Source organism: Chelonoidis abingdonii, chromosome 15 (assembly GCF_003597395.2).
Source record: "Chelonoidis abingdonii isolate Lonesome George chromosome 15, CheloAbing_2.0, whole genome shotgun sequence".
Lineage (NCBI taxonomy): Eukaryota > Metazoa > Chordata > Testudines > Testudinidae > Chelonoidis > Chelonoidis abingdonii.
In genome coordinates, this window is record NC_133783.1 from 8,516,417 (window position 1) to 8,538,645 (window position 22,229).

At 44.0% G+C, this 22,229-nt stretch overlaps 1 protein-coding gene across 1 annotated transcript in view; it reads left to right on the forward strand.

Annotated features, from left to right (window-relative positions):
• The first annotated feature begins 466 nt into the window (after nt 1-466).
• Nucleotides 467-22,229, forward strand: part of LOC116828242 (pulmonary surfactant-associated protein D-like) — a 30,558-nt gene continuing 8,795 nt past the window's right edge. The window contains exon 1 of the mRNA XM_032786319.2: nt 467-615. Within this exon, the coding sequence (XP_032642210.1) occupies nt 467-615 (149 nt within the window). The remainder of the gene's footprint in view (nt 616-22,229) is intronic.

The window sequence follows — 22,229 nt, forward strand, 5'->3', positions numbered from 1 at the left end:
TGACCTCTCCCCCTGTGGCTGAGGAGCGATGGGGGCAGCAAGTGGGGGGCAGAGCTTCCTGCAGCTGGGGGAGGTTTCTGGGGATGGGTCTAACCCATCCCCGGCCTCTCCTTGAAGGGGAAGAGTCCCAGCTGGGACTAGCAGCTGAACCTGGCACAGGGTGGGAGCCAGCGGCTGGGAAGTCCCCGATCCACGTAGTCATTTTTCTCTCCACTGGCTGCTCTGGGCACCCAAAACAACATGACTGCACTGCTGGGAAAGACTGTGGGACTGCTCTTGTGGCTTCCCTTTGCTTCCCCATAATTTTCTGCAGGGAAACAAAGAAATCTGCAGGGGACATGAATTCGGCACATGCACAGTGGTACAGTATTGCCCGAGGAATAACCTTTACAGAGCACTTTAAAACCAGACAACAGAGTGGTTTAAAGTGGACACTGCCATGAAACAGGGCTGCATAAACTGGATAATGAAGAAGTCTATTAGCAACAAAAACACTGGTATAGCATGGGTAGATGGCAAATGCCTAGAAGATCTACACTTTGTTGCTGATGTTGCACTACTGAGCAATACCCCAAAAAGCTACAAAGACAGACAGACAGACAACCTGGCAAAAAGGTCAGGCCAACCAGGGGTCAAGATCTGTTATGCCAAAACAACCATTCTTGAAACCCAGCCATTAAGCAGTAACATCACATTAGAAGGCAAAAACATCAAGAAAGTACAACAGTTCATTTACTTGGGCAGCACCCAATACAATCTAGACCTATACAATAGGGACCTTGAGAAGGAAGTGACATCAAGGATAGGAAAGAAATCCACAGCATTAATTAAACTCAACAACATCTGGAAATCAGTTATACAGCCCCACAACAAAACTGAGAATTTTCAGCTGAAATGAAATCTGCATTAACATACGGATGTGAGAGTTGGAGACCTACCAAACCCTTAGACAGAAAACTAGATGCCTTTGAAAATAAATGCCTATGAAAGATTCTGGGCATTGGATGGAAAGACTTCTTCACTCACGAAGAGATCCAAGAAATCACCAACTAGCAGCTAGTCTCCACCAGAATCATACGGAAGCACTAGACATATTTGGGGCATGTACTCTGGCTGCCAACACACAGACTGCCACATGAAGCTGTCAAGTGGAAACCAACTGGCTTGAGGAAAAGAGGGTGCCCAAGAGAAATCTTAATACGAGCCCTTGGCAGGATGGGCAGAACAGTTGATCTGAGAGAGCAAATGGAAACAGCAACAAATGACAGAGAGGAATGGAAAACTAGTTTTCAAGCTGTGTTCCACCTCTGGCTTGGGAAGGATGTAATGGAATGTGTGCTAAGAGGTATAATGTCACTCTACTGTCTACAATGCTGTTGATGTGACATTACCTCTTCCCCTTCCCCATCAACCTCCTCAAATTTGAGCCAGATTCTGCTTTGTCACAGCAGTCTAAATCTCCATTAAAGTTAGTATGTTCACTCTGCTGTAGCCCTAAAATTCTGAAGACCGTTTGAAGCCTGAACTAACTTTAATGTCTTTTTACCTCTAAATATAATGGATTAAATTAAGAAATACATCAAAACCAATGTTTTAAAGTATATATTTGGCTCTGTTACATCAGTGTTACTCCAGATTTACAGTAGTTTAATTGTGGTCAGATTCTGGCCTTAATCGTTTGGGTTTTCAGAATTTCTCCTTAAGGGTATGATAAACAGCTGTTGCATGTTTGAGGCCTCATAATCTTATCTTTTCTTTGCTTCACCAAATAGGCATAGAGAGAGAGAAGGATAAAGTATTTGTGGGAAGGGGGCTGTTTTTATTTTATTTTTTTTCTTTATCTTCTCTGTTTTAGAGAGACAGTGTAAATTCTCGGCCAGTGAATTCAGTGTTGCCAACACTCACAATTTTATCAAGTTTTTCATGATATTTGCTGTTTGACTTAAAGCCCAGCTCCTGGAGATAGGCGATTATATGAGTGTACCATAGAGTTGCAAAAACCAGGAGACAAATACAAATAACCCAACCTTTTAATTAATATTATATATATATATATATATATATATATATATAAATTATATAATATATATATTTATTATATAGAAATGGTTTTTGAAGCCAAACTCATTTTGTGGGGGGGGGGGCGGCGGGGGTCCTGACTCATGGATTTTGAATGTTTGAGGTTGGTAAAACTGTGAGTGGTTTGTATTTGCAAAATATCTTGTGGTGACATTCCTGGACAGACGAATGTGAGATACAAGTGGTATGTAGGTCTGGTGTTAGGCCTCTACATAGAGGTGAATTTCACCCTAAAGGTATTATCCCATCACTTCAAACACATTTTCTACACTTCTCACGCTGTTGCATGATTTTTCATATTCAAAGGGTAACTTGCTATGTCAATTACTGTGATTTTTCATGCTGAAAGATACCATACAAAAGGACCTGACATAAACCAGAGCTCTGGCAGTTGAGTCAAAACACCTCAAAGCAATATGACAAAACATGAGAAAGGTGCTGATAATAAAACAGTTGATATTACCTACCCTGCCTATCCATAGGCAGATGGCTATTTGTTTATATTGAGGATACATAGTTAATACAGTGTGGTAGAGATCAAGTTCCCCTCCCTGCCTACCAACTACCCATTTGACTACAGATATTTTAAGAAAATCTATGATAATAAAAAATGACAAAGGATCCTATCAATTAAAATATCACTGCAGATAATGCAAAGAATATTAAAATGCTTTGCCTTACGGCATGATGGCCAAGAACTTCCTTTTACACTAGTTTTTAAAGGTGAGATGCTAACTTGTCCTCTACATCCATGCAGGGATGTAAGGAGGTTTAGGGTGCCCTCTTAATGCCCTTTGCTGGTGGATAGCAATGCTGGGAAATGGGGGGAAGTGGCCTTGGTGAAGCAACTATTTCCCCTCCTGCATAGGTGAATAGGGATTGGGTGGAAACTTGGCCTCCCCCATGGCCTCAGTGTACCAGTTGGTTCACTTGAGCTGGCACCAGGAGGTTTTCAGTTTCTGTCAGGCAGAGGGTGGCTGCAGATTACTTCCCCCTGTCCTAGGGGAGAACTGGGAACCAGATTGAGAGTCACAATCTAGTTCTTCTGGGTCTATTCCTAGGTCAACACAGCTGCTTCTGCAAGGGTTGTGGCAAGCCACAAATGAGTCCTAAGGCAGTATATCTACAAACTTGCATATATGTAATGCAGAAATCTATGCAGACAGATTTTAGACATGATCTCTTCGCCATTTTATTTGTTTCTGAAAAGAGAAATGGGCAAATACAAATAATACTGTAAAATCATCATCAACAATTGGGCATTGACTTAATTCAGACAAGAAGCTATAGACAGAGACCTAATTGATTTAAAATGTTTCCCTTATAACCTCTAGATACATAGGGAATCAGCCCTAAAATAATCAAAGGAGAAAATATCATACATCCAGTTGATTTTATACACAATCATTTCTTTATCCAAATTATGCTTTTGTTAATTTTTTTTATGTTCATTATGTATTATTTTTCTCGCAGGATGCAACAGACAATATGCAAATGCACGACAAATCTAATGTACTATTTTTATCTTAGATATTTGGGAAAAGAAACACTTTCTGGTAGAGTTGTGCACATTTTTTTGAGCTCCTTAGATTTGGTTCAATTTTTGCTGATTGTTTCAGTTGGAAAAAAACCCTCAAATGTCAAATCAGTCCATTCTGGCATCTTCTAAATGAAACATTTTGATCTTTAATTTCAGAAAGATGTTTTGTTTCTGAATTTCGTTCAATTTTATTTAAAATATTTTTTATAAACCTTAATATTGAAATGAAAGGTTTTTTGACATTTCACTTTACTGAAAATTTAGAAACATTTTAATGTTTGGTTGACCTGAAACATTTTATTTTTCAGTTTCTTTCAGATTTGCAGCCAAACCAAATATTCAGTTATTAGCTCAGCCCTACATTCTAGTAGCTTTAAAAGGTGGCTAAAAATGATGGAGGAAATGAGAACCTAGAAAAGCTCAATTTGTTTTACATCTTTCATTTGTTAATAAAATGCATTCATCAAATACATTCACAACTTTAGTGACTCCTTATCTATCCCATAAATTTAAATAAATGATTCTTGAGTATATCTGGCATTTCTCAAAGGTCATGATGAGGAATGAGAATTGAATCTTAATCATGGTTAGCTACTTTAAAATTGAAACACATATACCTATGTATTCAAGCAGCTGGGAGACCTCATTAAAAAGAATGAATGAGGAAGGAAGCAACCTTTAGTTGTGCCACTAGTACATGGTCAAACTCTATGTACTATATGCCGCTTACTCCTTGTGTAACTATGCGAATGCACCCCATACCGATTTGAAGGTTACTCTCATAATAAAAGGGTCTGACTAAATAATGGGAAATCTCGGCTTTCTTCTGGAAAGTTTGAGTGGTACATAAAATAATTAAATCAAATTTAATAGCATATTCCCCTTGAACTAAGAAAGCAAACAGTGTAAAGTTAGTATTTTCAAAAGGCAGACTTACAGCTACTGATTGATTATTCATTATCTCCATATCAGATCTATAATCTGTTTCACACTACATAGCTCTAGGAACATATTTAACTTAGGATCCCAAACTAAACTCATCTCTAATGCTGTCAGCACAAGAACAGAGTTTAAGCTGCAATTATGCAGAAAGAAGCTGATTCATCACTGTATTACACCAGTTTTACCCCAGTGCATCTCTGAAATCAGTGGCCTGAAACTAGAATACCACTGTGTTGAATCTGGTTCTCAATACCCCAAACTAGAGGTGTCACAAGGTCCTGCTTATTACCAGCTCAGTGCATCAGCACACCTCTGGAATGTGGAGCTCTGACTTACTTCATCACAGTCACATATTTGTTGTTCTATATATGAGAGAGCTGCCTCCATCTCCTGCTATAACAAAGTTTCCCTACAGAGTGAGCAATAATAGGCTAAACAATACTGCATGTTGCCAGAATTCAATGAGGCACAGATGGAAGTTGTATTCATCAGATGTGTGAACAGCAGCTTACGCTGTTTCTAGTAGTTTGTACTAAAATATTTCACCTGGGGGATAAGGATCTCATTCAATCTCTTCTGTTTTGGCTTGAAATGGAATCCTGATGCCTACTTTTTGTAGCTAATGGTCTGCTAGGTATCACTAGGACTTCACTGACTTGCAGCAGTGGAAAAGCATGACCATTGATCAAAGGATGAGTTTTACTCTGCTTTAACTCTCTTCTGTATAATGAAAGGCCACATAAGACAAAAAGCCATGGAAATACTAAGCAAGGTACATTCTGTCTCGGGTGTGGAACCTGAGGCTGCACTGAGATAGTCAAGTAACCACCAAAATATCTGTAGGCATCACCACCTGAGTAGATACCCTCACACATTATTTATTCAATATGGACAGGGCTTTAAAAACCAGGAAATAAAGTTAGGCACTATACTTCAAATATATATGTCTGAGGATGACCCAAGTATTATATTGTACTAGAATTCAGCAGCAGCAGCTATTGTCTAGTTTAAAGGAGATTCCACTTCCTCATTTTGAACAAAGCATGCAGGGGAGGGAGCAGTGATTGGTGTGTGTGTGTGTTTTGACTCTGACTGGGTAGTTGGTGCTTAGAAGAGAAATCCATATGATTAGCTACAGGGAATGCAGCAGATGGAACAGGCAGTGGCCCAAATAAAGCAGTACATACACTCATGTTCTGGGGTGCAATCCAAACCAGTGAGGGTTTTCTCACCACCTGTCCTGTACCCTTGGTGCCTCAAATGTCCTGCTGCTGTGGCTCACAACCTGGACAGCAGTGGACAAGCATGCAAGTCACATCAAGTGTCTGCGCTGTACAGCACTGTATCAGCAATTCTGACTCCAGCAGCCTGACTACAGCACAATAGTTCCACCCTGGCTTCCACCATAAGGTTACCAACTTTCTAATGGCACAAAACCGAACACCTCTGCCCACCCCTTCTCTGAAGCCCTGCCCCTGCTCACTCCATCTCCCCTCCCTCACTCTCTCCCATCCTCACTCTCACCAGGTTGGGGCAGGAGGTTGTAGTACTGAGGGGTGAGTATGGGCTCTGGGCCAGGGTTGCGGGGTGGGGCCAGAAATGAGGGGTCCAGGGTGCGGGAGAGAGCTCTGGGCTGGGGCAGGGGATGAGGACTTCATCTGGGGGTGCAGGCTCTGGGGTGGGGCCAGGGATGAGGGGTTTGGCGTACAGGAGAGGACTCCAGGCTGGGGCAGAGTGGGTTGGAGTTTGGGAGGGGGTGCAGGGTCCCGGTGGCACTTACCATGGCTACCAGGTCCTTGCAGCTCCTAGACAAATTGGCGGCCAGGGAGGCAACACACACAGCCTTCATGCCCACAGGCACCACCCCCGCAGGCACCATTGGTCGTGGTTTCCAGCCAGTGGGAGCTGCAGAGCTGGCGCTCAAGGCGGAAGCAGAATGTAGAGCTTCCCTAGCCACTCATGCACCTAGGGCTGCAAGGACTGGTGCCCACTTCCGGGAGTTTCACGGAGCTAGGGCAGGCAGGGAGCCTGCTTTAGCCCTGAGCCCCCTGCTGTGCTGCCGACTGGACTTTTAGCAGCCTGGTCGGTGGTGCCAACCGGAGCCGCCAGAACCCTTTTCGACTGGGCGTTCTGGTCACAAGCCGGGAGACCAGGCAACCCTTTTCCACCAGTCTGGGTTATTACTTGCAAGGTGACCCCAACTGTGACACTGACAGACTGGTAAACTGGTGAGTGACCCATAACTTAATAGGAGGTACTGAAATGGTAAACAGGGCCATTCCTTGTACATAGTTATCAAAGCCATCTTAACTAGACATAAACCTTTAACATGTTTGCCTGTAGTGTTAGAGAATTAAGCAGTAGATGCTAAGTGTATTTTGTCTGTGTTTACTTATATCTTGTTAGAAGTTTAATAATGTGATCTAATTAGCTTATAGATTCTAAAATCCTATTCCTGTCTTTTAATTCTTCATTACTGTATTCTATTGACTCAAAGATCAAAGATGTAAGATACTGCAGGAAATAATATTACTTACATTGTCTTCAACTAAATTATTTGATATAATGAACTGTTTTACTAGTTTAAATGGCTATTGCTTAATATTTTGTCTAAGAAAGGATCCATTAAATAGAGATCAAACTATCCAGCTCATTTTCATAAAAGCCCATGTGATGGAATTATCTGTCAGCACCCCATTTGCATCAACTATAAAAGAAACTTCAGGCCTGATCCTTTTTATCTCAGGTTTGCATAAACTTTGACAGGGAAGGTCTAAGCCAAAGATTGAGGTCTCCAGGTTTACTCTGGATTTACCCAGAAGTTCTCATGGAAGAATGTGAACAAATTCTATTGGACTATAACCTTTTAAATTGATTCCAGAAAGACTTTTACAAATCAATAGCCTCACCGTCTCTGCTGTGAAACTGGCCTAAGGAGTTTACACAGATTTGTATGTATATTGAACTCTTAACCATATATGCTTCTCTTTTTTTCTTTTATTAATAAATCTTAGATTTAGTTACTAAGGATTGGCTGCAAATGTGTGTTTGGGTGAGATCTGAAATATTCATTGACCTGGTGGGCAATATGTCTAATCTTCTCACACTGGTAGAACTTCAAGTGTGGTGAATAAGGTTTTCAGTAACCCCTCACTATAGTGGACGTGGCTGTCTGGGCGGGAGCCAAAGACTGGATTGCCAAAGGGGACTGTGTTTGACTTCTGGTTAACCAGTGTGGTTTGCTGAATCTAATTATAGAATAAATCACCAATCTTGGGAATTGTCTGTCCCAATGTTTGCAGTCTGCCCTGAGTTGGCATTCTCAGTGTGGTCCAGCCAGGCACCACAGTCACACGGTTTGGGGCAAATTTGGGACTGAGAGTATGTTAGTATCCTCTTGCTGGTTGTCACCAAGGCTGGTGGAAGCCAGGGTAGGGCTGTGGAGCTTTAGACAGTCTGTTGCAGTCAGAGCTGCTGGACAAGGGTTGTCCAGAACACAGACATTCAGGGTGTGACCTGCATGCTGGTAGAATGAATGGGAGCAGTCCAGGTTGGGAGCTACAACAGCAAGGTATTGTGAGGCCCCAGGGTTACAGTGCAGATGGTGACACAATCCATCACGTGTCTGAATTGCACTTCCTAAACAAGGTACTCTCCCCTTTTGCTTCAGGAGAGAGAGCCATTGGCTGACCTGGAGGCAACAGATCAGAGCCCTCTTTTCTTGACAAGGCATCTGCCGCCATATTTTCTTTCCCCTTTACATACAAGAAACCTGTCTGTTTGCAGTCTCCAGGACATAATATCAGAGAGTATCTGTAATTTCAACTACAGAGTTGTTACAAACATTTCACAGTGACTTTAATGACCAGTAGTTTGTTAGATTTTAAACAATATATTATGTCACCTTTTAAAGAAATATCATAACACTAGAGTGTGAAGTGCAGTAAGTCTGTCAGGCCTGAAAAGAGTTGCTGACACAGCAAGGAACCACATATGGGCCTGTATGTCTCACATCCCTAGAACAGAAGCAGTTAGCTTTGTTATTGCTTTGGTAGCCAACATCAATGAATTAGTTTGGCAGTGATTAGTTATAGGTCTCCCTGGGGGAACAAAGAACATTCTCCTAATCAGCCTCCAAGGCTCTTGTTGTCTTTGACAGTATCTTTGTGGTCTTGTAACAATTTGTTCAGCAGTGAGGGAGAAAGGGAAGGGTCAGGCCCCACTGGCTGTGTTCATCGTTCGTCTCCAGTTTAGATCTATTGGCTGACTGGGATGAGGGTATTCAATGGATTTTCTTGTGGGGGAATTAATAAAAGACAGTTTCCTGTGCAAATTATCCCTGATCTTTGTTCCTTCTAAAATATTTATTGTGCTTCAGAAGCATTCATGTTAGAAGTTCAGCTATCTTCATTCTGAGTTACTGCTGTTTACATTAAAAAAGCAACCATGTAAGGTGTGGGGGGAGAAGTAGGGGAAAACAGTACATCCCTTGTTAACTGGAGGGTGGAGAAAAGTATACCTCTGTGCACACTTTGTCCTTTTGGGAGATGATTGGCACTCTAACAATATCAAGGGAAACCACTTTTCTAAGAGATAGGAAAAATGGTCATAGTTAAGGCTGAGTTCTCAATTTAACTCTACATTTCTTTAGATTGTTCATCTGCCATGGCAGGGATTGGCTCTTTTCTGTGTTTTGTTGTTTGTTTGCTTTGTGGTATGTGGGAGATTTTTTATCTAGTAAGGGTTTTTTTGTGGCTTATTGTTTGGAGACAGATGCAATTAAGCTGTTAAGATAGGGGCTTGGAATCTATAGAAATCGTCATAAGAATGGCCATACTGGGTCAGACAAGTGGTCTATGCAGCCCAGTATCCCGTCTTCCAACAGTGGCTGGTGCCATATGCTTCAGAGGAAGTGAAACAAACAGGGCAACTATCTAGTGAGCCATCCCTTGTCATCCAATCCCAGCCTCTGGCAGTCAGAGGTTTAGGTACACCCAGAGCATGGTGTTGCATTCCTGCCCAGTTAAGCTGATGGACATGAACTTACCTAATTCTTTTTTGAACCCAGTTATGCTTCTGGCCTTCAAAATATCCCCTGGCAGTAAGTTTCACAGGTTGGCTGTGTGTCATGTGAAGAAATACTTCCTTATATTTGTTTTAAACCTGCTGCCTATTAATTTCATTGGATGGCCCCTGGTTCTTATGTTATGTGAAGAGGTAGATAACAATTCCCTATTCACTTTCTGCACATCATTCTTGATTTTACTGTGCATTGAGCAGATGTTTTCAGAGAACTATCCATGATGACTCCAAGATCTCTTTCTTACCTCATTAATTGTCCTATTAGAGATGGACAACTATTAGAGTTTGGTAGACTACAGGTGAGGTAGTCACAAGTGTATGACAAATAAAATTTATCACAAGTGTTCACACTTTAAAATGTGGCTAAGTTATCACCTTTCATTTAAATCAATGACAAAACTTCATCGTTTCAATAGGAGAACTGGGCCCTAGATTTTGAGTGTGAATGTTTGTTTGTAAGGGGAATATCTTATCATATGCCAAGATAATGAATCTCTGTCAAAACCTAGTCTTATGATGACTCAAAGAAAGATCCATTTATATGCCTTGATTTTTATTTTTTTGAACATTCATAAACTCACTTTCTTTTCTGACTGAGAGGTCTGTAGTGTGAAAACATTGTTTTGGGTGCCTCTGTATCTGCAGAAACAACTCCTGACAGACAAACCTTGCCAGGGAAATTTAATTGCTTTATATTGTACTTTCTTTCTGATATGTAGTAATAGTGTGACTCCCAGCAAAGGGGTTATTTTCCAATTCCATTTTCATATCAAAAGAACGTTATCTTTAAGCGTTTAAAATGAGATTTTCAACTCTCTCAGGAGCAGAATTCCTTCCTTTATACAGTTTGCTTTGCTTTTTGCATAGATTTAGCCTTTGGTTACTGTCAGTTCTGGGGAAGTTTTCATGTTCTTGGCAACCTTCCTTGATTAAATCTTTCAATATGCTTGGAATGGAAACTACTCCTTTGTTTTACATGAAATAGTTGTGTAATTGTTGGCTGTAGCTTTTGATTTCTTTTTCAAAATACATTGGAGGCATTTTCTTACAATGAGGCAGAAATTATACCCTGAATGTACTGTGCCTTATGAACTGGACTGCTGGTTGTACCTCTGTAAGAGATTTTAAAAAGAGTATTGTTTTGCGTATGGAAAAACACTTAGGAAAAAACAAATGTAATGAGGATCTCAGCAACTTCCTAGTCCAGCTCAACATCATTAGAAGGCAAAAGAATTCAAGAGTTGAGTAGAGCTGGTGGGAACATTGTGACAAAACAGGTTTTCATCAGAAAATGCTTGAGAAGGGACTCTCATGGCTTCCAGGCTCCCCTGCTGACATGCTGGAAACATGGAGGCTATCACACTTCCATGCTCCAAGGCTCCCAGCTCAGCTGTGGCCCCCAGAGTTTCTCTGCTCTGGAGTTTGGGCTTCCAGGCTCAATTTCATTTCAGATTTTTTCTAATGAAAGGTTTCAATGATTTCCAAAACATTTTACAAATTATTTCCCCCCCTGCTGTGGGAAATTTTAGAATATTCTGCATTTCGTTCTGAAACAGAACACCTTTTTTGTACAATGTTGGAATTTCCCATGGAACAGAAATTCAGATTCATAACATATATCTAATTATACCATAGCTGGAGCCAGATACTGGTCCAAAGGCAAATCTCAAGTAACTTGTGGGGACAGGATTGGCCCTGTGTCTAAGCAGCACTGGGAGACTAGACTAGATGGGGATGAGATGGGACCGACAGGCAGTGATTGGAACGCTGCACTTTCTGAGGGCAGAGGCAATTGGTGTGCCCTTCCTGTGTACTGTAGAACTCTCAGTCCTAGTGTCCTGGCTGACATTTCCTCTTCAGTCAGTCATGCTCAGACAGGTTACACAAGAACATTCTTGCTCAGTACACAAAAGCTGTCACAGTTTCCTGCACAGTCACTGCCCTTCTGGTATTTTGTGAAGTGTTTTAGGATACTTTGTACAGAACAAAGTCTGTAAGCACTGGTCAGCCAAAACACTGTTCAACAAGACTACTGAATTCCCTTTGGACCTATTGCCTATGTGATAAAACTGTGTTCAGTATCTCTTAAAATAAAAAAAAACAACAAAATAAAATAAACCCCCCAAACCAGGGCTGGTGCAAGGAAGTTTTGCGCCCTAGGCAAAACTTCCACCTTGTGCCCCCCCAGCCCTGCAGCAGCTCCTCGCCCTGAAGTATGCCCCCCGCCCCCGCGGAAGCTCCCTACTCCCTGGCCCAAGGAGCCCTGTGGTACCTCCCCACCCCAGCTCACCTCTGCTTCACGTCTTCCCCAAGCATGCAGTACCAGGCTTGCGGCGCCAAACAGCTGATTGGTGCCGCAAGCCTGGGAGGTGGGAGAAGTGAAGCAGCAACTGCGCAGTGGAACCCCCGGGCTGCCGGTGGCATGCTGATCCAGGCATGGGTGGCAAGTTTGTAGAAATTTTGGTGGTGCCCAGAACCTGCCCCCCCAAACTCCACCCCCACTTGCCTGCTCTGGGAGGGGTGGGTGGGGGGGGGCTCTGGGGAGGGGTTTGAGGGGTGCAGGAGGGTGCAGGCTTTGGGATGGAGTTTGGGTGCTGGGTGCAGGCTCTGGGCTGGGGCAGGAGGTGGGGTGAGGGGGTGAGGGGTGCAGGCTTTGGGATGGAGTTTGGGTGCAGGCTGGGGGTGGGGTGTAGGAAAGGGTGAGGGGTGCAGGCTCTGGGAGGGAGTTTGGGGGTGGGAAGGAGTGTGTGGGAAAGGGGAGGGGTGCACGCTCTGGGAGGGTGTGCATGCTCTGGAGGGAGTTTTTGGGATAGGAGGGAGTGCAGGGGGATGAGAGGATTGGGGCTGAGGATGAGGGTCATGATGCAGGATGGGCTCAGGGCTAGGGCAGAGGGCTGGGGTGTGGATGAGGGTGTGGTGCTGAGGATGAGGGGTTCATGATGAGGGTGGGGGTGCTCAGGGCTGAGGACAGAGGATTAGGGTGCAGGGAGATGAGGGTTGGGGCTGAGGATGAGGGGTTCATGCTGCGGGGGGCTCAGGGCTGGGGAAGAGATTAGGGTGCAGGAGGATGAGGGTTGGGGCTGAGGATGAGGGTGCCCGCCAAATCCTCTCCCTCTGCACCCTAATCCTCTTCCTCAGCCCCCAGCATCATGAACCCGTGAGGATGAGGGATTCATGATGTGGGGGGGCTCAGGGCTGAGGCAGAGGATTAGGGTGTGGGGGGCTGAGGGGTTTGGGGTGTTGGAGAGACTCAGGGCGAGGGCAGAAGCACAGGGTAAAGGCAGCCTGTCCTGCCAGTAGGAGAAGGGGGGGCACTAGGACCCTGGGACAGCAGTTCTGCTGGGAGCCGCTCTAACTCCAGCAACAGAAGCAGGCAGGGGAGATGCGCTGCGCTGCTTTCTGTGAGGCACGGACGCCGTGGGGCGGGGGGGGGAGACCAGCGGGTGGCCGGGGCCCGATCCAGGCAGGGCCGGGGGAGAGACCGAGAGCTCCAAATATTGCTGGAGCAGGGCACCCAGCCCTGAATATTGCTGGTGCTCGAGCACCACAAACATATAGAACCTGCCCCCTATAAACCCTGGGCTGCTGGCTGCCACAGCAGCACACTGACCCAGGGAACACCCTGGGGTGCCAGCTGCTGATGCCCCTGGCAGCTCAGAGTCCCTCTCTGTCCCAGCAGCAGCGGCCGCTCAACCACTTAAAAAAAATTTGGGGGTGCTGCTTTTTGGCACCCCCAAATCTTGGCACCGTAGGCAACCGCCTAGTCTGCCTAAATGATTGCACCAGCCCTGCCCCAAACCTATACTTAAGTCCTGACAAATAGCTAGACTTACTGTGCAGACTGACTAACCACTCAGTTGTTTAATAATGTTGGCATACAATGATGTATATTAAATGAATATATTTCAAAGGAACACATTGAACCCCATCCTTTGTTGCTTCAAAAGACTCTGAAAGGCAATGTGCTAAGCCAGAAGTTAATAGAGACCAAACTCATTGAGCTGAATGAACAGCTTTGCATGTTGAGTTTTTTTCAAAACTTAAATGACACAATTTAACCATATCTTAGGTGACAGCTCTTCAAATATATGGTCTGTCATTAAATTCCCACTAAAATAAAGTTTAGCTTGTTAAAAGTTTCTCTAGGGAACACTGTTAGAGAATGAACAAGAGGACCCAGAGGCAGATTGCGTAGACGGGCTTCTTTACTGTGGTACTTGTTCCTCTTGGCCCAATTGTTGAGTAAGCCCTGAATTAGTTATAACATATTATTTTTATCTAAGTTAGTATGTAAATACCTAAATTTACTACAACACCCTCAAAATCCTTATTGAGTAATATGAATATCCATACAATGAATATTAATAGCTATATACTGAATATAATTATCCCACCCCTGTTTACTGTTTACAGCATTAAGCATATTCCACAGACATTTTTACCTTGAAGATACATTTCTTTGTAGTAATGGCAGCCACAGATTCCCTTAATCAGCAGTATGCAGGGAAGGGAGGAAGGGGCCATGACCCCGAGCTCATTTATATAGTTGGGAAAGGAACACCTCTTTGCACAAAGGGGATCCTTCAGACAGCCACATTCCTTATGCAACAACTGCAACACTTATCAATCCTTAACAAGCAGAAGGGAACGGAGAAGGGTAGCACTTTATCCCTCAAGCACAGAACAGTGCCTGCCCATGCTTCTGCTCCCTAAGACCTTTCAGCATACCCTGACATATCCCAACAAATGCATATCCGTTATTGCACATAACAGGAAATTATCTTAAATGATATGCAGAGCTCTGGTATTTATCTAATTGTGTTTGCACAATATTGCAAACAATATATACTTGTGTTTTTGCTGACTGCCTGAGTACCATGTGCCAGGAGTTGAATTTGTGTATGAAATTATTGTGCAATGATGGACTTGAGCCAGAATCCTTGATCCAAACATGCCTGAACTTTAGGGTTCTTTAGAATTCAGTCCCAAATTTGACCTTGAACTTTGAAATCTGAAGTGGAATCTATAACTGAATGGTGCATATGGCTTCAAGCTGTATAAAGGGCTGAACCAGAACCTAACACTTGCAAACTATTTGTTGTTTGAAATCCAGATCTAGATCTGATTTTTGTGATGCATTAAGTAGGTCTAAATTAAAGGAAGTAAGAAAGTGATAGCATTACCTAAGTACTTATTGTAAATAGATACAGCTAAGAAAATGTAAGATTAAAAACTGTATTTTTCCAAAGGGAAATGAGGAAATGACCTCAAAACTCCTCATTTCCAGGTATAGTTCAACATATTGCTCATGATCTATGAAGTTGTATATGGTCTGGGACTCAGTGTGTTGTAGCTGTATGGACTGAACTCTCGTAGAGCAGGGGCAGGTACAAGTCAGTGGACATCTAACTTTTCCAGGACTTGCTACTACTTGAATCCCACTAGGGATTCAGGTGCAAAACCTACCTCTTTGCTGAGGTCTTTAGTTGCCCATTTGAACAATTGTAGGCATGAACTATTGTCTTGTACATATGAAGGCCTATATTTAGTACATTTGTGTCATTTTATCACATGCCATGTACATCATTTTAAAATCTCTAAATAAATTTAAATACTAAGGGTTAAATTCCCAAAAGGCTTTAGGCACCTAAATCTCAGAATCAGGATGTAGTGAGATACACAAAACCCCTTCTCAGCTGCCTCCAAACCCTTTAGGCATCCAAACTCACTTGGCACCTAAATTTTTGCAATAGAAGTTCCCTACCATCTATGTTTCTGCCTCTGAGCACACACAATGCAGCTCCATGCCAGGCATCTGGACACCTCTGCCTCAGTGTGGTGTATGAACCATGGAAACATAGCCATCCCTCTGCCCATTCCCCTGTGGAGCCCAATCCAGTAGGTGTGCTCAGACCTCTCCAACAGGATCGGCCCACTGTAGGCAAGCTTATCTAGAAAGGGGTTGGGGAGAGGAGAATGTCCCTCATAACTAGGGCACTACCCAATTCACAGCCGTGAAAAATGTGTCACGGACTGTGAAATCTGATGTTTTGTGTACTTTTACCCTACAGTAAAATCCAGTACAGTTATATGTACCATTACAGGTCCCAGATGTGATTATTAGTTTGTTTCAATATAAAAAAGAGAGGCTATGAACTTGATAGGGTTTATTGATTAATACTTTACAGCAGTAAATAATACCCAGGGCTCAATTCACTGATTGATAGAAATAAGCATCCAGGGCAGTTTTGTATTGTAGTGATCTCAATTGGTAGCCTACCATAAGACAAGTGGAATTATTTTAAAATGAGTGTCCAAAGTAAATCAAAAACCTCTACAACCATAACCGCAGCGGGTCATGTGAAAGAATTTGGAAGCCAAATTCTACGTGCCAGTGGTGGCAAACTGTTTTGTACAAGCTGCAGAGTCTTGTTGGATCACTCACAGTGAGCAGCAGTTCAGCACCACTTAGACTTGGAATGCCAGGGAACAAGAAAAAAGGCAGAGGATAGAGCATTGCTGAGAAACCATTTCATCTCTTTTTAAGAAGATGACAGAGAGCTCTAAGACCCATCGTCTAACTACAGTAGAACATGTGGATACATTTTGCAAGTGCTACTATGCCACTTGATCACCCAAAGCTGCCTGAATTCATTCAATGGAATGTACAAAATGTCAATTGCTTACCAAGTACAAATAAGCTATGACAAGGCTACCTTCCAAACAGGGGCGGCTCTAAGTATTTTGTTGCCCCAAGCACAGCAGTCAGGTGGCTTTCAGCGGTGCGCCTGCTGGAGGACTGCTGGTAATGTGGATTTGGTGGCGTTCCTGTGGGAGATCCACTGGTCCTGCGCCTTTGGCATACCCGCTGCCGAAACTGCAGGACCAGTGGACCTCCCGTACGCGCGCCACCGAAGGCAGCCTGACTCCCGCCCTCACGGGGACCGGCAGGCTGCCTCCCGCGGCTTGCCACCCCAGGCACGCGCTTGGTGCGCTGGTGCCTGGAGCTGCCCCTACTTCCAAAAGTTTTTGCTACACATTTTGAGGTGATGAAGTCTTCAACTCATGTGAGTCTCTTGCAATTGTTTCTGATGAGTTCACTGATGAGCAAGACAACCATGTACTGCATGTTCTGTTTGATTTTATTTCTAACAAGACTGGAGATATAGAGACAGGAAAGCTAACAACAGCGTTCACAGACTGCATTTACTTGGATGCTGTTAACTACACTATAATTTCTCAAGTGATAATTAAAACCATGTCAAAATACGGTGCAGACTTTGATAAAGTATCTGCTTTCATAAGCAACAGTGCAACTTACGTGACAAAATCTTTCACATCTGTTCTCCAAGGTCTAATGCCAAGTGCTGTCCATATTAGATGTAATGCATATGTAATTTCTCTTGTCAGTGAGCTATGGAGATGCAAGCGTGGTAAAGTTGATTGTCATGGTACAATTCCCCACTCTGAACCTTAGCGTCCAAAAGATGGGGTACCAGCATGAATTCCTCTAAGCTTAATTACCAGCTTAGAACCTGTAGTGCTGCCACCAACCAGGAATTCCAGGACCTGGTACACTCTGGTCCCCCCAAAAACCATTGCCGGGGGCCCCCGCAAGACAGATCCTCTGGATCTTACCACAAGGAATAGTAACCCGTTCCCCACCGTGCCCTCGCCAGTCGCCCCTGAAGATCACTGTGAATTCAAACTCTTGAATCTTAAAAGAGAGGACAATTCGCTTCCTCCTCCTTCTCTTTCCCCCGCCCAGACTCTTCCCTGAGAGAGACAGTAATCCTAACTCGAGGAAATTAGTCTCTCTCCCCTTCCCTCCTTTCTCCCGCCAATTCCTGGTGAACTCCAGATCAGTCCACCTGGGTCTCACCAGGAATAAAAAAAAAAACTTATCATGCCACAAGAACTTAATTAGAGAGAAAAAAATATTCTTGTAATTTTAAAATGGAATAGGTACAGGGGTTTTTTAGCTATTTTAGGCCACTGGGTATATGCCTCCCCCAGTATTTTCAAGTACAAATTAATCCTTTCAGCAATATCATATCTCCCCTAGTGCAAATGCACCAATTAACTGTCCAGCAAATGCCATTTTAAATAAAGAAAACAAACATAAGCCTGGACTCGCCTTATCTACCTAGTACCTACAGCGATAGAGCCTGAATTGGAGAGATTGGAGAGAAACCTGGTTGCACGTCCAGTCACTCTCAGAACCCAGAGAGAACAACAATCAAATTCTAACAGCACACACAAAAACTTCCCTCCCTCAAGATTTGAAAGTATCCTGTCCCCTGATTGGTCCTCTGGTCAGGTGACAGCCAGGCTTACTAAACTTGTTGAACTTTACAGTCAAAAGAGATATAAAGTACTTCTGTTGTATTAACTCCTACTATCTGTTTATGACATTGATAAACTAGTCAGCTACATTAAAATGATCTTTAAACACTGCCCTGGCCTCAAACTTTGATACAGGTGGAACATTGCAAATGTGACTGAAATGTCTGAAATAGGGGAACAAAAAATTGCACTTCTCCCAGAGTCATTGCTCATTAGAATTCCTGTTTTCGGGCTGTACAATACTATGCAGCTCACTGGAAGTGCTACTCTGAGTTTGTCTCAGAAGAGCTCACACAGACACTAAAAATGCAGATTTTAACAGACCTTTGAACCCTTCTGAATGATGCTCAGCTGAATGAAGAAGTTCAGTTCATTTCCAAGAATACCACAGGATTGATGGACTTAATCACTTGGTTTTAATCTCGACATGTCACAATCCACCAAGCATACAAAAAAGTAATGGATGTACTGTTCCGGACGGACAGTCAAATGAAAATCACTCTGACAATGCTGAGTTAAATGCCAGTGCTCAGCAGGTGTTTTCTTGCATGGCAAAGAAACTTAAACAATATTACTGCTACAGGGAAGAGTCGAGCGACACAGAAAAAATGGCTCTCAAGTTTCAACAACTTGGAGCAGGGTTCCTAAAAATTGTGCATATTTTTGACCCTGCACAAATGCACATGCTGATGGTGAACTTGGTCTCCAGTGGAAGGCAGCATCCCTCGCCTCACAAGGCTATCTTGGCACTGTCTGACAATTCCAATGAACTCCATGGATGCAGAAAGAGCTGCGTCTAAACACGGACAGGCGTTCTCAGGGGAGAAACGGGGAATGAAGAAAGACACCGTTTCAGGATACTCCCATTCAATTAATGACATTTGAAACCAGAACTTTTTTTTCCACTACTTTTGTTAACTTAAGGGCTTTACATGTTCATATTTTTTCCATTTTAAAAACATATTCATGCTTTGTCACAATGCTGTGAAATGTAAGATTTAAATATTTGAAACCATGAAATTCAAGATTTTTTAAATGCTAAGATCGTGAAATTTACTAAAATGCTCTGCAAATTTGGTAGGCTCATGCTCAGAACTTTTAGCCCAGTAGTTAGTGTATTCACCTGTGCTGTTGGAGATCACCAGTTCATGTCTCCCCTCCACTGGAAAAGGAAAAGGGATTTGAAATGGCATCTGCCACCTTCCAATGAGTGTTTTAGCCACTGAGCCAGATGATATTCTGGTGGGGCAGGGGCTTTCTCCTGTTAAGGCTGTTCCACTGTGGATAAAGAGTCACTGGGCCAGAAAGAGAAAGCATGAATGACGCTATAGCCTGGTGGATAGAGCTGTCACTTTGGAGTGGGAGATCCAGGGTCCAGTCCTCTTGCTCCAGTGACTTTTTAAAATTCTATAGCCACAGTGGAACAGCTTCAACAGGAGAGACTGTGAGAGGGCCACATCGGAATATCCCATAGCTCACTGGTTAGAGCGCTCTCCTGAAAGGTGGCAGTTCCTAATTCTAATCTCATGTCCCAAGTGAGTACCCTAACCACTGGGCTGAAAGCTAGGAAGTCTGCCGCCACCAGTTTCTTGCTAAAACGGCATAAGCACCTAATGCCAGGAGAGGTTTACAGCTGAAATATATTAAATACAATGAAAGAATGTACACACATGCTGATGAGCTTTCCAGAATTCATCCCAACTCTCACATGGGCTCAGGCAAAAGCAGTCTTTCAACACCCCATCCTAGGGGCTTTCTTGTGGTTACAAGTTCATCAGAGCTTCATCTTAGAATATGTACCTACTGTTATGAGTCTTGCAATCCTCCCCTAAGGATTGGGGCTCTCTGTGACCTAAGGTCCTGTCCATTTGCAGAATCATGAAGGAGGAACTATACCCCAGGGTATTTATCCAAAAATCCTTTGTCTTTTGGCCCCTGGAAAATTGAGTTTGAACTAGTGTAAGTGAGGGAATGGTCCCGCTATTGTGGGGAACTTTCCTGGCTTCTGCACTATCCCAGTGAAGTGGGCTAGTAAAAGGATCTGAGTCCTCGCTCCCACTTCCTTTACCCAGAGGCCTCCCTGTCCTCAAGGACTTCTCTTCCACTCTCCTGTCTGGCCAAATCCTCGTAACCCCAACGAGACTGGGCCCAGGATTCCTGGGGAGCTCAACCCCCAACCCTGCTGTGGTCACCCAGGACAGGGGCTAGGGTGTTCCCACTCCGGGGTACTCTCTCTGCACTGGGCACCTCCCTGACCCACTGATCATTTCATACAATTTAAAGCAAATACAAGTTATTTAATGAACAATTAATTTAAAAAAAGAATAAGGAAAAATGGGAATGGTTAAAGGAAAACCCATCACCCCACTCTGTGGCAGGGAACATTACAAACAGTGTCTCTGGAATATCAGGGCAGTTCAGTCTGTTCCTTGTAGGTCCCAGGCCACCTTCTCAGGCCTTGGCTGTGCTGCAGGGATGCTGCAGGTTGGACACTTCCTCTGGTGGTGGCCACGCGCTCTCAGGCTCTAGGTGGCAGGACCCTTCTTCCCAGTGTCGCCCCCGCCCTGTCAGGGTTATGATCCCCCTCCGAGTCTGGCCTGCAGAGCATCTTGGCTGAGGCACATCCCTGTGCTGGGCCCATTGCCCAGGGTCCCCCTTGCTCTCCCCAGCTGCTCACCGCACCCAGCTCCAGACTGCTCCAGCCCCAATTCCAGCTCCACTCTAACTCAGCATGGCTGCTGCTACTGCTCTGCCTTCAGCTCCCTGGGCTGCTTCTCTGGCCTCTATGGCTATGATTGCTACAGCTCTGCTCCCAGGGCAGGTCTGCTCTGCAGGCTGCTTCTGTGATTCTGCTCCCAGCTCTGACCTGCTTCCTGGGCTGCTTGTCTGGCCCCTCTGGCTCTGGTTGCTGCAGCTCTGCTTCCAGCAGCTCGGCTTGGGCTCCTCTGACTCTGGTTGCTACAGCTCTGCTCCCAGCAGCTTAGCTTGGGTCTCCGCTCTCTCCTTAGCTTGGCCCCACTCGGTCTGACTCAGGCAATTCCAGCTCACGTGGAGGACTAGGACCCACCCTGGCCTCCTGACTCCCTGATTAGCCTGCCCACCCTGTCAATCAGGCTGATCTGGAGCATTGACCTCTACCCATTGTTCCTGGGGACTGTCAGGCTCAGGCTCCTGATTTCCCATCAACCCTTCCCCTTTTAGTGCTGGGAGCTAGCCAACCAAAACACCCCATTGAACATTAGTAAGGGGGCAACAGTCCCCTTTCTTCCCAGAAGATTGGCATTAAAGGGTTGATAATGGGTGAAGTGTATTAGCCTTCCCACATCCCCAGTTGAGGAGATACATAAAATACCACAATAACATATACCCAGTTACATGTTTAATACAATGAACCCCACAGGTGTTAACTCTAATTCAGTAAGGTTCAACTTAATTCAGTAAAGTTTATCATAATTCCATAAGGTTTGTTCAGCTTATTACAGGTTATCACCAGTCTGCCACAATGATATCACTGTGTGAAATGTTTTTCCTAAAGATCTGCAGTCAAGAGTTTTAACTTGACTTTAGGCCTGGATTGTAGAGAAAGGCATCTAATAAATGCCAGGAGATGGATGTCTGCATTACGGATGGGGGACCCATATCAACTAGACTGTCCCTATATTAATCAAGAAATCAAAGAAATAATTTAATCTCTGCAAATTTAGGTAACAGTGTAAGTGGGTAGAAACTGACCTGAAGTCCCATTCAAGAATGGTTTTGTAACACTGCTGGAAATGATGTTTTTAGCATCAGTTCAGGGAAAACCATTGCTGACAAAAGTCATCAGCATCGGATCGATTTCCCAGTGTACAGAGGGTCTTAAAGTATTTTGAGACTGGGTGTAACAGGATGATGTAGCCCATTGTGGGCCAGGGCCAGCCAACCCTAGTTACTAAACAGACACACCTGAGCAAGGATCAAGCTATTCCCCTAGAAGAGAGCAGGAAGCTGCAGAGATGGGGGGAAGAAGGCTCAGAAAGCAGAAGCCTGAGAAGCTGTAGCTGGTGTGAGGAAACTGCTGTAGGGAGCAAAACTGTCTCTTGCTGGGAAATATTGAACTGTGACCCAACTTTAGGAAGGAGGGCTGGGGACTTCCTACCTAAGAGAAGAGAGGCATTGAACAAAAGTTGAGGCCTGGCTGGCCAAACTCCTTGTTGAAGAAAGAGAAAGAGCCATTGAATTGGGACAAAACTCCAGGAAG